At 38.2% G+C, this 12,089-nt stretch overlaps 1 protein-coding gene across 1 annotated transcript in view; it reads left to right on the top strand.

Moving 5' to 3' along the window:
- agbl4 (AGBL carboxypeptidase 4) overlaps positions 1–12,089 on the top strand; it is a 285,604-nt gene that overhangs the window by 25,749 nt on the left and 247,766 nt on the right. Inside the window, exon 4 of the mRNA XM_052564307.1 lies at positions 2,040–2,164. Within this exon, the coding sequence (XP_052420267.1) occupies positions 2,040–2,164 (125 nt within the window). The remainder of the gene's footprint in view (positions 1–2,039; positions 2,165–12,089) is intronic.

The raw sequence follows: 12,089 nt of genomic DNA, 5'->3' as shown, positions 1-12,089 counted from the left end.
CTATTGTAAGTAAGTTAGTTGTCATTCAGCAGATACTTTTATCTTTGTATTAAAGCAATAGTTCCTCTGTAACAACCTTCAACCACGGGTTTAAAAATCTCATGAAAGCTAAATTTGAGTGCTGTGCTTTTTAGTTAATGTCTGTTCCTTTATATGTTTGTGTGCTTTTAAAAGTGGACTAAATGAAACATTAGATGAAAGGATCCAAGGCACTTTTTCTAGTCCAAATATGACCAGCCAAAAAGGATAATAAAGGCTTTTTAATTTTGTTTTGGAACTTTTTTCTCTTAGGGCCCTATCTTGCACCCAGCGCAATTGACTTTGTACACCGACGCATGTGTCATTCCTATTTTGCACCCGCGCAAAGCGCGCTTTTCCCTCCACAGAGGCACGTCGCTAAACTAGTGAATGAACTTGCGCTCCCTGGGCGGTTCAGCGCAAAAAAGGAGGCGTGTTCCGGCGCAAACAATCCCTGGTGCTATTTTGCTGTTCCATTAAACAATTGCGCCACTGACCAGAAAAAACCTAGTCTAAAGTCAGTGGCGCGTTGCGAGTTGTTCATTATGCTATTTTAGGGGCGCATGCTTGACCATAATGTATAGCGTGCACAACGCGCATACACTTTGCTCATGTAATCTACACAGATGCAACAGTTATTTTTGCAAATCATAAATTGTTATACTAAAAAAATATTAACACATGAGATGAAGGAAATCATTGTGGTGTGCCACGAAGATGTGAAAAAATAGGCATAAATCTAGCTTACAAATTATTCAGGCTAATTATTCTCCCATCCCCATACAACACAACTTCTCTGTCTTTCACTGCTCTTACAAGAACATCAGTCTCCTCGGCTGTGAACCGCTCCTGGCGTGCGCCTGGTAAATACGCCATAATAATAGCAATCCATAATGGAACTTGCGCACCTGCTTTTAAAGGGAATGTTGGATGACGCTCTGATTGGTTTATTTCACGTTACGCCCAAACCACACCTATGAATAATGAAGCTACTTCAGACCAACCCACTTTAGATTTGCGCCGGGCGCAAGAGCCATTTATCCCGCCGGGAAAATAGCAACAGCGCCGAGACCCGCCCACAAACTTACTTGCGCTTCGCGTTTTGACACTTGCGTTTCAGATCGTTAAAATAGGGCCCTTAATGTTTATGACTAAGACCTAACCAAAGAGCACCTTCTGGGATTATTATGAGGTCCTTTAATAAGGTAGCAGGTAGCATTAATAAAAAAAAAAAATACTAAATACATATATAAGTGTATTTGTCCACAATTGGGATTGATTAAAGATTTAAACCGACGACATTTCAGTTACTAGCCGGGATCTTAAACTACTATACCACCATATCACCATATTTACTTTATTAATAGAGTAATTAGCTTCAGCTCTTTTTTCTTTGATGTTCCAAAAAATCAGTCATTGAAGCAAAAGATGTTAAAATGGAAATAAAGGACTCAAAATTCCGCCAGTATTTGTGATTCCATGCATTCTCATTAGTCTGCTTGTTTAAGACTGAACTTTATTACCTGCCATTTGTGAGGGGACTGCAGGATAATATGTTACCAACAAAGCACTTTTCTGGTTTGTTATTATTCATTTGTTTGAGGCAGCCATGTTGAGGCTTGTTAATCTGTGATCTGCTACCAAAGCTGTCTAGTCGTCACCTGAGTGACTGCCAAGCATCTCGGCTGACTTCCTCCATCCCACCCAGTAAGAGTTTGTGTGTGTCAAAATCTATGGGGAAAGAAAAGGTTAGACTGCAGCTCTGTATTTTATTTCCCTTAACATAAATGAAATACTGTAAACACGCACAGATATCAGTATTAGAGTTATAGTCCATTTTATTAGTCTACAGGGAAATCTCTCCCAGTCACTGCTCTCTCAGACATATTTGTGTCTGCCAGTTTAAACTAAACAATAACACATTTTGAAATGTATGTGTTTCTGTATGAATATGTTAAAGCATATCATAGAGCTGTCAAATAGATTCAAGGCCTGAAATTTGTTTGTTTGTCTCTCTGTAGGTAACCTGGGTCGTGTTGACTACATCAGTGAATTTGAATTTGATCTGTTCATCAGGCCTGACACGTGTAACCCGCGGTTCAGAGTCTGGTTTAACTTCACAGTGGAAAATGTTCGAGAGACTCAGGTAAGCCTAGACCTGCAGAGATACTCCTTACAAAAAATAACTAATTCTAAAATGTTCCTAGAAATGTTCAGCCTTGGATAAAGATGTATCCATCCCTTTTAAGTGAACAAGTGACTTTTTCACATTTTTTATTTTATTTAATTTATTTTACACTTTATTACACATTTATATTCAGTAAGGGCCTTTGACATACACTACTATTTAAATGTGTTCTTATGTTCATCAAGACTACATTTATTTAAAATATACAATAGATAGAGTAACATTGTGAAATATTTTACACAATTAAAATGTTTAAAATTGCTTTTCTATTTTAGTATATTTTTAAATAATTTTAATGGAGCCTTCAATGTCACATGATTCTTCAGAAATCATTTTAATATGCAGATTTAACCCTAACCCTAACCTTTCTTACTATTATCAGTGTTGAAAATAGTGTAGTGGTGAATTTTGTGGAAACTGTTATACATTTTATTTTTAAAAGTACAGCATTTATTTGAAATAAAATAAATAAAAGTATTAATTTAACAACAACAACAACAAAAAATCATACTGATCAACTTTTCAATGACTGTGCAGTTCTGTTAGGAAAAAACTAAAGCTAAACTTGGGTATTTTTTTTCAATACAGTTTCATGGCTGTTACAATACAGTTGTTGTTATTATTATTATTATTATTATTATTATTATTATTTGTACCAGCAAATTTTGTCAGTTCACAGCTATGAAGTGTTATTCAACCTTTTGTCTTTTTTTTGCCATTCTTTCTATTTTGTTGGTGCAATGTTGCATTATGAAACACATTGAAATACAAGTGACTTTTGATTGAACTGTAGAAGTTTTAAATGCCATGAAAGATTGAAAGGTATTTGGGGCAGTGAGGTCTGCCTGTCATTACCACATTGATGATATGCCAAAAGTTTTTCATGTGTCACCCACAAACTCCCAAAGGCAGACAATTAGCAGCAAAATAAATTCATCCCTTATGCTAACGTGAATCCTCAGTAGATTGGATGACTGATGCTTTAAATGACATCTCAGGCTCCTGGAAGAATCGATATCGCAAATGAATCTTAAATCATGCAGGCTTACATGAATTTAAATCACTTTTTCTGCGGAAGCGTGACACTCAAGTGCCAGTTCATGCCTGTAATCAATTTAAAGAGACCGCGTGGTACACGCATCAGGTGCACAGATTGGTTTATACACAATGTAATTTATGGATGATTGAGTCAAGTTATCTCGAAAATGAATAAATTTCTTATTTTTTCTCACATGGTTGGAAATATCAAGTGACAAATCAACAAGTGGCAGCATTCCCCCTAAGAAACACAATGTGCGCAAGTCAAATTGACAAACTTCAGCTTGTTGTCGAGCTTCAGGTCTGTCTCTTTCTTTTTTTTTCATCTCCTGTTCTCTTTAGCTTGTCACTGCGCAGACAGACAGTATCCACTCGTGAGCTCAGGACATTGTCATTGGTGGAGAGGAGTGGTCACATGCCACAGTGATATGTGGGAACAGAGGGCGTGTCTGCCGGACAGGCCAGCTGGCTGGGCCGGGCTGCAGTTGTTTAGTTTTGTTAACGCCGGTCGAAGCCTCATCACGGCTGTCATTTTTGTTTAATAGCTAGAGGACGGTTTACACTAAGAAAGGATGGGCAGAAGGAGAACATGCACGCTATCTCACTGATTTTAGATACCTACACGCAAGGATTGTACACACCGAGGACGATATGAGGAGGGATGGACCTGTTATTAATAGGAAGTGGTTTACAAAGAAATATAAAGAAAGACAAAATATAACGTGCGAGAGAGAGACTAGATGAAAATGCAGGATGCTGTTGCCATCTCGTGTAGCCTGGCTCTATCAGCCCATCTCCCTGCAGTGCTGTAGTCAGCGCTAATCAAATTTTACGGGCATGAGATGAATGGAAGCCCTAGTCCAGGAGTCTGATCGATTTTAGGGCCAGATACCACTCTAGATCCTGCGCCAACAGGATATTTGCTGCTATGGCAAAAAAAGAGAAAGATCAGGAGGGGAAGAAAACACACACGCACAGCATACACGCTACAGGTGGCAAAAGAGAAACATTTACACTATTAGCTTCGGAGGTGCTTTGTTGATGCTGACTCCACCCTCCCCACTTTTCCCCGCTGTCACCACCTTGCCCTCTGTCTCCGTAATCTTTTCTCCATCAATCCAATTTCCGTTTAAAATGAGGACTAGTGTGAATTTAATCTACTTCAGTGGGAGGAGGTGGGGTCGGTCGGTTGGTTTAGCAGAATGGAGTTTGTTTGGTAAGGGTCGTCTGTGAGAGCGAGACAACTGCAACACATATTGCATGTTTTTATTTATTTATTATTTTATTTAAATTGTTTGTACATTTTATTATTATTTCTTTATTTTAAAAAAGGAGAATAAGAACACAAATAAGCAGAATAACAGAATAGTTAAACAAAAGTGTGTACTGATCTGGCCAGCCCTGCGCTAGAGAGATATCAGGTCAGGCACAGAGAAGTTGACGAGTGTTTTATTCCTGTACACCCACCAACTCTCTTTGCTAAAGAACAGGGGAATAGGAAGCAGTGAAAGTGTGTAATACTGAAGCTGAGATGACCATTTTGAAGTAAATGTAAGCTGGTGAAACAGATTTGGTCGTCTCAATCAGCTTAGCAGCTTTGTGGAAATTGGCTGTAGCATTATTTTTTTTTATAATGGATGGATGTCTTTTTCCTTTTCTTCACCACCCAAAAAATCTGTTACCTTAGAACCTGTACTCCCACCTTGTCGTTGAGCTGAGGTTAATTATTTTGTGATGGGATGGAGTTTGGAGCTTCTGTTTAATCAACGACTGTAATTGTGTGTGTGTGTGTGGTGTCGTCACGAAGCCGCTTTAATGTGCATCCAAAATGTGTGTTATACTGGCTCCTGTGTCAGAGGAAAAAAAGCTTTAGCACATTTAATTGTCTTTGATGGTCATATTTGCAAGAGAAGATTGAAAGATGTGGTTATGATGCTGTATTCAATTCATAGGCATTTTTAATCAGTGTTATTTCTCCCTCTGTTTTTATACTTGATATTTTTGGAAATTTACAGCTACTGTGCTTTTGCTCTGGCCATTTTTAATGTTCATAATATATCCATGATTTATAATGTATAGTTTTGAATGATAAAGCTGGTTTTATTAATTGCTTGGATAGTTTTATGCATGTTTTTATTCAGCATAGAACTACAAACCCTATAAACACTATTGCCAGCTTGAAGGATGTGAGTTTATGTTTGATTTTGTGTAATGCTGTAAAATTTCTAATTTTCTTTGTGGCCTTTTTGACACTTTTATTGAAAGGTATAGTAGAGAGAGGACTGGAAATAAAAAAGCAAACAGGAAATTATGTCCTTTCCTTTCCTTTCCTTTCCTCATTAAAAGGTACATTATGAAGCAAGATGTGAACCTATATCAGCATGAGTGCCAAGGCTCAACATATGGGACACATTTTCATTGACTTTTAAAAGCAAAGATTCACACCTGATCATAGACAAAAGGACCTTCTGAGTCATTCGTATGATGTTCCTAATTAATGTCATTAAGTATGTGTTTTTTCCCCTCCATGCTCTGTACGAGAGTCAAAGACTGCTATTAGCTCATCAGAGTGACGGCAGCGCAGTGTAAACATTTTGACGTCTTGTATTAGCACAAAGAATGGAAAAGACAGAACAGAGAAAGGAGAGATGGAGTAGAGATCCTGGCCCATCCGTGAGTGCTGTAATGGATGAGATGCATATTGATTTTTCTGCTGGAATGGAGGGAGACTGGGTGGAGCAGGTGTGTGCTTGTATTAACAGTAGCATTAGCGTCAGTTTGTGCATCAGCATCAGTGTGTGTCTATGTGAGTGTGTGAATGTGATGGTGTGATGGTGTGTGTGTATGTGTGTGTGAGAGAGAGAGATTTGCGGGAATGGGCGTGTGCTGAGTGATCTTGGCTGTGTGTTCTGGGAAGGCTTCTGGAGGTTGTGCTGTGTAATATCAGCATTTGGCACAGCCCGGCATCTGCATCTGACTCTGTAAACCTGCATAATGGACTCTTATCACACACATACACACACACACACACACACACACACATTCATGCGATACTTTGTGTTCGTACAGGAACATTTAACCCTTCTGTTGTCCTTCAGACTGGACTGAGGGAGGGGTAATGAATGTCTGTAGCGCTGTCTCTAGAGGACTGGTGCTACAGTAGGTCTGTGTGGCCAAGGGTGGTGCCATTCCTGTACCCTCGTGTAAGTGTGTATGTGATATTGAAGTGCAGGATTCACTTCAATACTCCCTGTATTACTCCTTGTCCGAGGGAACACCTTCAATATCAGATACGTGTATCTGATATTGAAGTGTAGGATTAGAGGGCAACCGATGCAGTCTCCTGACATATGCACACACAAACAGCATAGGTCGCATCTAGGAGTGGGTGGAAAGACTGAAATTATTATTATTTTTTTTCATAAATAAATTGCATCACAAATGTTTCATGCAACTGAAATAAATTATTATTTGTTGATGCTGTGACCATTTAGCCATTTTCAGTGAACATTATTTGAATGAACTGGATATAGCATTACAAGATGGGTACAAAGAAAGCAAAATAGTAAGTAATAGATTGTAAATGTATACTAATAGATTTCTTAGAGGTTATGTATGTGTCTTCTAAATGATAAAACCCACTCACTATGAAAGACATTACATTGCGGAAGTTAAATGTGTTGCATGCTTTAACAACTCGTACTACAATAAAGACAGCAAAACAACAAGCCAAAAATAACATTATTTCACATCACGTTTGTTCTGTTTACTTTCCTCTAGAGTCTTTCTGTGTATTGGTTGGTATTTTCTTCCAGTCTGTGTGTGGAAATGCTTTTAAGTCATTTTCCTGTCATCTCTCTGCCCACCGTTTTTGAGGTTTCTCCAGGGGGGGTGGAAGGAGAGAACAGATGTCTAGGATGTGGCAGGGGTCCTGTACAGCCTTTAGTGAGGTTGTTTGAGGATTACACCTGTAATTTAGGTAAAGCAGCCCGAGCAGCAAGATATAGACCTCCTGTATTCTCATACAGGTTCTGCTGGAGTCATCACAAATGTTATATTTAAATGTGGCCCTGGACCACAAAACCTGATTTAAGTCACTGGGGTATATTTGTAGCAATAGCCAAAAATAAATTGAATGTTTTTATCTTTTATGCCAAAAATCATTAGGATATTATGTAAAGAATATTTTGTGAATTTCCTACTGTAAATATTTTAAAACTTGCCTCTTGATTAGTAATATGCATTGTTAAGAACTTAATTTGGACAACTTTAAATGTGATTTTCTCAATATTTTTTTTTGCAGCCTCAGATTCCAGATATTCAAATAGTTGTATCCCGGTCAAATATCCTATCCTAACAAACCATACATCAATGGAAAGCTTTTAGATTTATTCAGCTTTTAGGTGATGTATAAATCTCAATTTTGACAAATTGACCCTTGTGACTGGTTTTGTGGTCCAGGGTCACGAATGTCATTTGTCATATTAGAAATAAACAGCCTTCCTTGATCCATCAGCTCAGATTTTCTTGCAGATGTTGTTTGTTTTTATTTTTATTGTTATCTAGGGTTGTTAATTTAACATTTAGTGGGATTAATTGTTAAATGCAACTTGTTAAAAAATTGCACAATTAATCATGCCCCCTGACCCATTTATAAATGCCATCATTTTAATAATTTTTCTACCATTGCTACAATTCAAGCTTGAAGTACTACCAGTGCATCCCCAGCTGCTATACATGCTGGATAGTGTGCAACAGAATGGAACAGGACATAGGAAAGTTGTGATGTTTTTTTGTTTTTTTTTAACTACTATTAAAGACACAATATGTAATTTTTCTTGCCCTCTAGAGGCATGTGTTCAAAATAAACAAAGGAGTAAAGGGCATAGTTTGATGATGCCTTGACTGAGTGTGGCATCATGGGAGTTGTCGTCTTCATCCCCACAGCCATTGCGATCTGACGTGACTCGGGCAGAAATCATGTTCATGGATGAGCTACTGATTTATTAACGTAGTAGAATGAAGCAGTGTGAGGCTGAAAGCTGCTGAAGCAAAACGATGCAGCTGAACGAGCGTGACACACGACTCGAAAGCAGTTGACCGTTTCTGCTCCTTCCGGTCATGCGGAAGGATTGGCTTTTATCATACAAGATACATTTGAAAGTTGTTATAATGCTACTTTTGTGCATTCATCTTCTGTCTGTTAAAATGCACAATATATTAAAGCTTATGTTTCCTTGTTTTCTATAATACAAAACCGGGACTCGAGTGGTTATGACGTCATTGGCGCAATGACGCTATGGACCCAGTCCGTGTCACAAGTTAAAATAGCATTTTTCTCTGGATTTAAACATTCTTCAAAACATTTTGGATAAAGTAAGTATAGAAGTCAGCAAAATATATGACACTGTTCTAGTGGTTTTTTGTTATTTTAATAAATCTTATATATTGTGCTTTTAAAAAATGTACAGCCTTAAAAATATTTATCTTGTGTAACGTACGAAAAAATCCAGTTCTCCTAATGTCTATTGACAGCTTTTGTCTACTATCCAATGTTAGTGTCTTAAAACTATTTTCATTTGTGGCTTTTCTCAGCAAATATGTATCGCAATTCATTTGTTTCAGTTACAATTTGTAATCTATTGACAGCCCTATTATTAATATGATATTTTGATTCATAACAGCGGAAAGTAGAACAGCGATAATATTCTTTGCTCATTCATAAAAAACATTCTGATTAAGCACCAGCTTTGTTTTGCGATCATTCCAAGCATTTGCTAATGTGGTCACACATGCAGAGTGTTTCCTTCCAATATGGCGTGTCTATTTACAGTCTTGCTATACAAGCGGCTAATGTGGCTAATGTACTGTGATTTGGCCAGGCTGCTAGGGGATCAGCACAGGAAGCTCATTTCACAGATATATAAGCACGCTGTACAGAGTGGCAACAGCAGCACCTCGGCTTCGCGGCGATCATCCGGATGGCGGGTGCATCTGCGCTCCATACGGAGCCCAATACACTCCCTCTGCGGGAAAGACCGAGACCATGCCATGCGTGGACCCCCTGCCAACATGAAAGCTTCAGATTACATCTGCAGCATCCCTCGTCCTGCTCCCCCGAAACACCAACCAGCTAGGCAGGTGGCCCATTTATATACATTAAAAGAGCCAAACATCTCACGCCTCGACTTCAGGGCTTTTTGATAAAGGCTGCTGCTGGGAAGGGGAGGGAGCCTGCGGGGCCCTTTTGAGTGGCTAAAAAGCTGAATTTGGCGGTCGGGTGCTGCTGTGCTTGGCGTGGCTAGAAGGATGCGTTGTAAGGGAATGGTAAGGACCATGTGGAGCACCATGCATCTACACGAACACGCGCAGTGGCGGGCTGAGGATCATCCTTTTACAGGCCATAATGAATACAGATTGCGCAGCCGGATCGAGATGCAAGGCAATCTGCTGTGCTGAAAATGAAACAACTGCTTCTCTAATCAAATAGTCTTTTCATGCCAGCGTACTCCTTAAGTCAAAGCTAAATTCAATTCCAGATTTCTGGGGTTATAAATGTTGTAATTAGACCATTGTTTTTAAACAGGAGGGTTCTGTACAGGCTGGCTCTCTATCTCCCTCTTGCTTTGTAGCTCCTGATCTCTATCTGAGTTGTAACCCATTGCGGCCCCAATGTGCTGAATGCGAAAGCTGAGGCTATAGACTCTTTGGGCCCTTTAGAACCCCTCTGCCCGTGTCAGATTCATTATGCTGACTAGCATTCAGGGAGTCTGCAGTTTATTAAACAAAGAGGAGCTGGTGAGCAGCGGCACATGGATGCTTTGTTGCAGCTTTTGTTTCTGTTTGTGCACTTAATTCAATCAGCTCCGTGCCCCCCTCTAACCACGCTGTTTGTTCTTCGCCGTTAATTACTGCCTAAATTGTTCTCTTGATGTTATATCTGTGTTTATTTACAATGGGGGGGCTGCAGAAATGCCTTATATAGAAAGGTGTGCAGCTGTTATTTTCTGGCTTAAGCCCTATATTCTCTACCTACCAATAAGAAACCCTGCAGACAAAGCAAATGATCGCTACATTGGAGCCTCGTAAAGTTGTTTGTGTTTAGACTTTAACTAAAGGGCATTGCTTTGCTTTCCTGAAATGTCTAGATACAAATTTTTTTCATCTATACATCATAGGTTTTTTTTTTATTTTTATTTTTTTTTTTACTGATGGCGCACTGGATTGTTTTGACTCAAAAAAAAATAAAATAAAATAAAACAAAATGTCCTATATATTTTATTTTAGTCATTTTTTGATGACAAGATATATATATATATATATATATATATATATATATATATATATATATATATATATATATAAAAGAGCTGTCAAATGATTAATTGTGATTAATCGCATCCAAAAGAAAAGTTTTTGTTTACATAATATATGTACCGTATTTTCTGGAATATAAGTTACACTTTTTTTCATAGTTTGGCTGGTTCTGCGACTTACGTATAGTCAGGTGCGACTTATTTATCAAAATTAATTTGACACAAACTAAGAGAAATGAACCAAGAGAAAACATTATCGTCTACAGCTGCCAGAAGGCGCTCTATGCTGCTCAGTGCTCCTGTAGTCTACACTGAAAACATAGAGCACCGTCTCGTGGCTGTAGACGGTAATATTTGCTCTTGGTTCTTGGTTCTAAATAAATCCGACTTATAGTCCTGTGCGGCTTATATATGTTTTTTTCCTCATCATGACATATTTTTGGACTGATGCACCTTATACTCGGGTGCGACTTATAGTCCGAAAAATACGGTATGTGTACAGTGTATATTTATTTTTGCTGGCAACCATATCACCCTGGAGCCCAAGACCGGTTGCCCACTGAAGCTAAGCAGGGCTGAGCCTGGTCAGTACCTGGATGGGAGACCTCCTGGGAACACTAGGTTGCTGCTGGAAGAGGTGCTAGTGAGGCCAGCAGGGGGTGCTCACTCTGTGGTCTGTGTGGGTCCTTGCACCCCAGTGTAGTGATGGGGATACTATACTGTCACAAGCACCGTCCCTCGGATGAGACGTTAAACCGAAGGTCCTGACTCTCTGTGGTCATTAAAAATCCTAGGATGTCTTTCGAAAATAGTAGAGGTGTGACACCCGGCATCCTTGCTAAAATCGCCCATTGGCCTCTGACCATCATGGCCTCTTAACAATCTTCATATCTGCTGATTGGCTTCATCACTCTGTCTCCTCTCCACCAGTAAGCTGGTGTGTGGTGGGCGTTCTGGCACAATATGGCTGCCGTCGCATCATCCACGTGGTGGATGAGGAGATACTCCCTGCCAATGTAAAGCGCTTTGAGTGGTTAGAAGACTGCAATATAAATGTAAGGAATTATTATTATTATTATTATTATTATTATTATTATTATTATTATTATTATTATTATTATTATTATTATTATTATTATTATTATATTTATTATGTATATGTAAATACTTACACACGCATTTATACATTTACGAAATATTTTAAGTTTATATATTAAATATATTTATATATTATATATTTTATATAAATATAAATATATACATATAATTAAATTTACTAAACGTAAAATATATAAATATTTTCAAAATATATATAATTATTGTTTGTGTTTTTATATATACATAAATATACACAGTACACACACATATATTATGCAAAAAAAGTTATTTTGGATGCAGTTAATAGCGATTAATTGTTTGGATGTGATTAATCACGATTAATCGTTTGACAGCACTAATATAAGGCCCTATGAAATCTGTTTAATTTTTTCCCAAATTCAGTTTTTTTTTTTTCAGTTTACATTTATCTG

The sequence above is a fragment of the Carassius gibelio genome, chromosome B8, assembly GCF_023724105.1.
Source record: "Carassius gibelio isolate Cgi1373 ecotype wild population from Czech Republic chromosome B8, carGib1.2-hapl.c, whole genome shotgun sequence".
Lineage (NCBI taxonomy): Eukaryota > Metazoa > Chordata > Actinopteri > Cypriniformes > Cyprinidae > Carassius > Carassius gibelio.
Note: the sequence above shows the minus strand (reverse complement) of the source record. Positions and strands in the feature narration are given on the sequence as shown.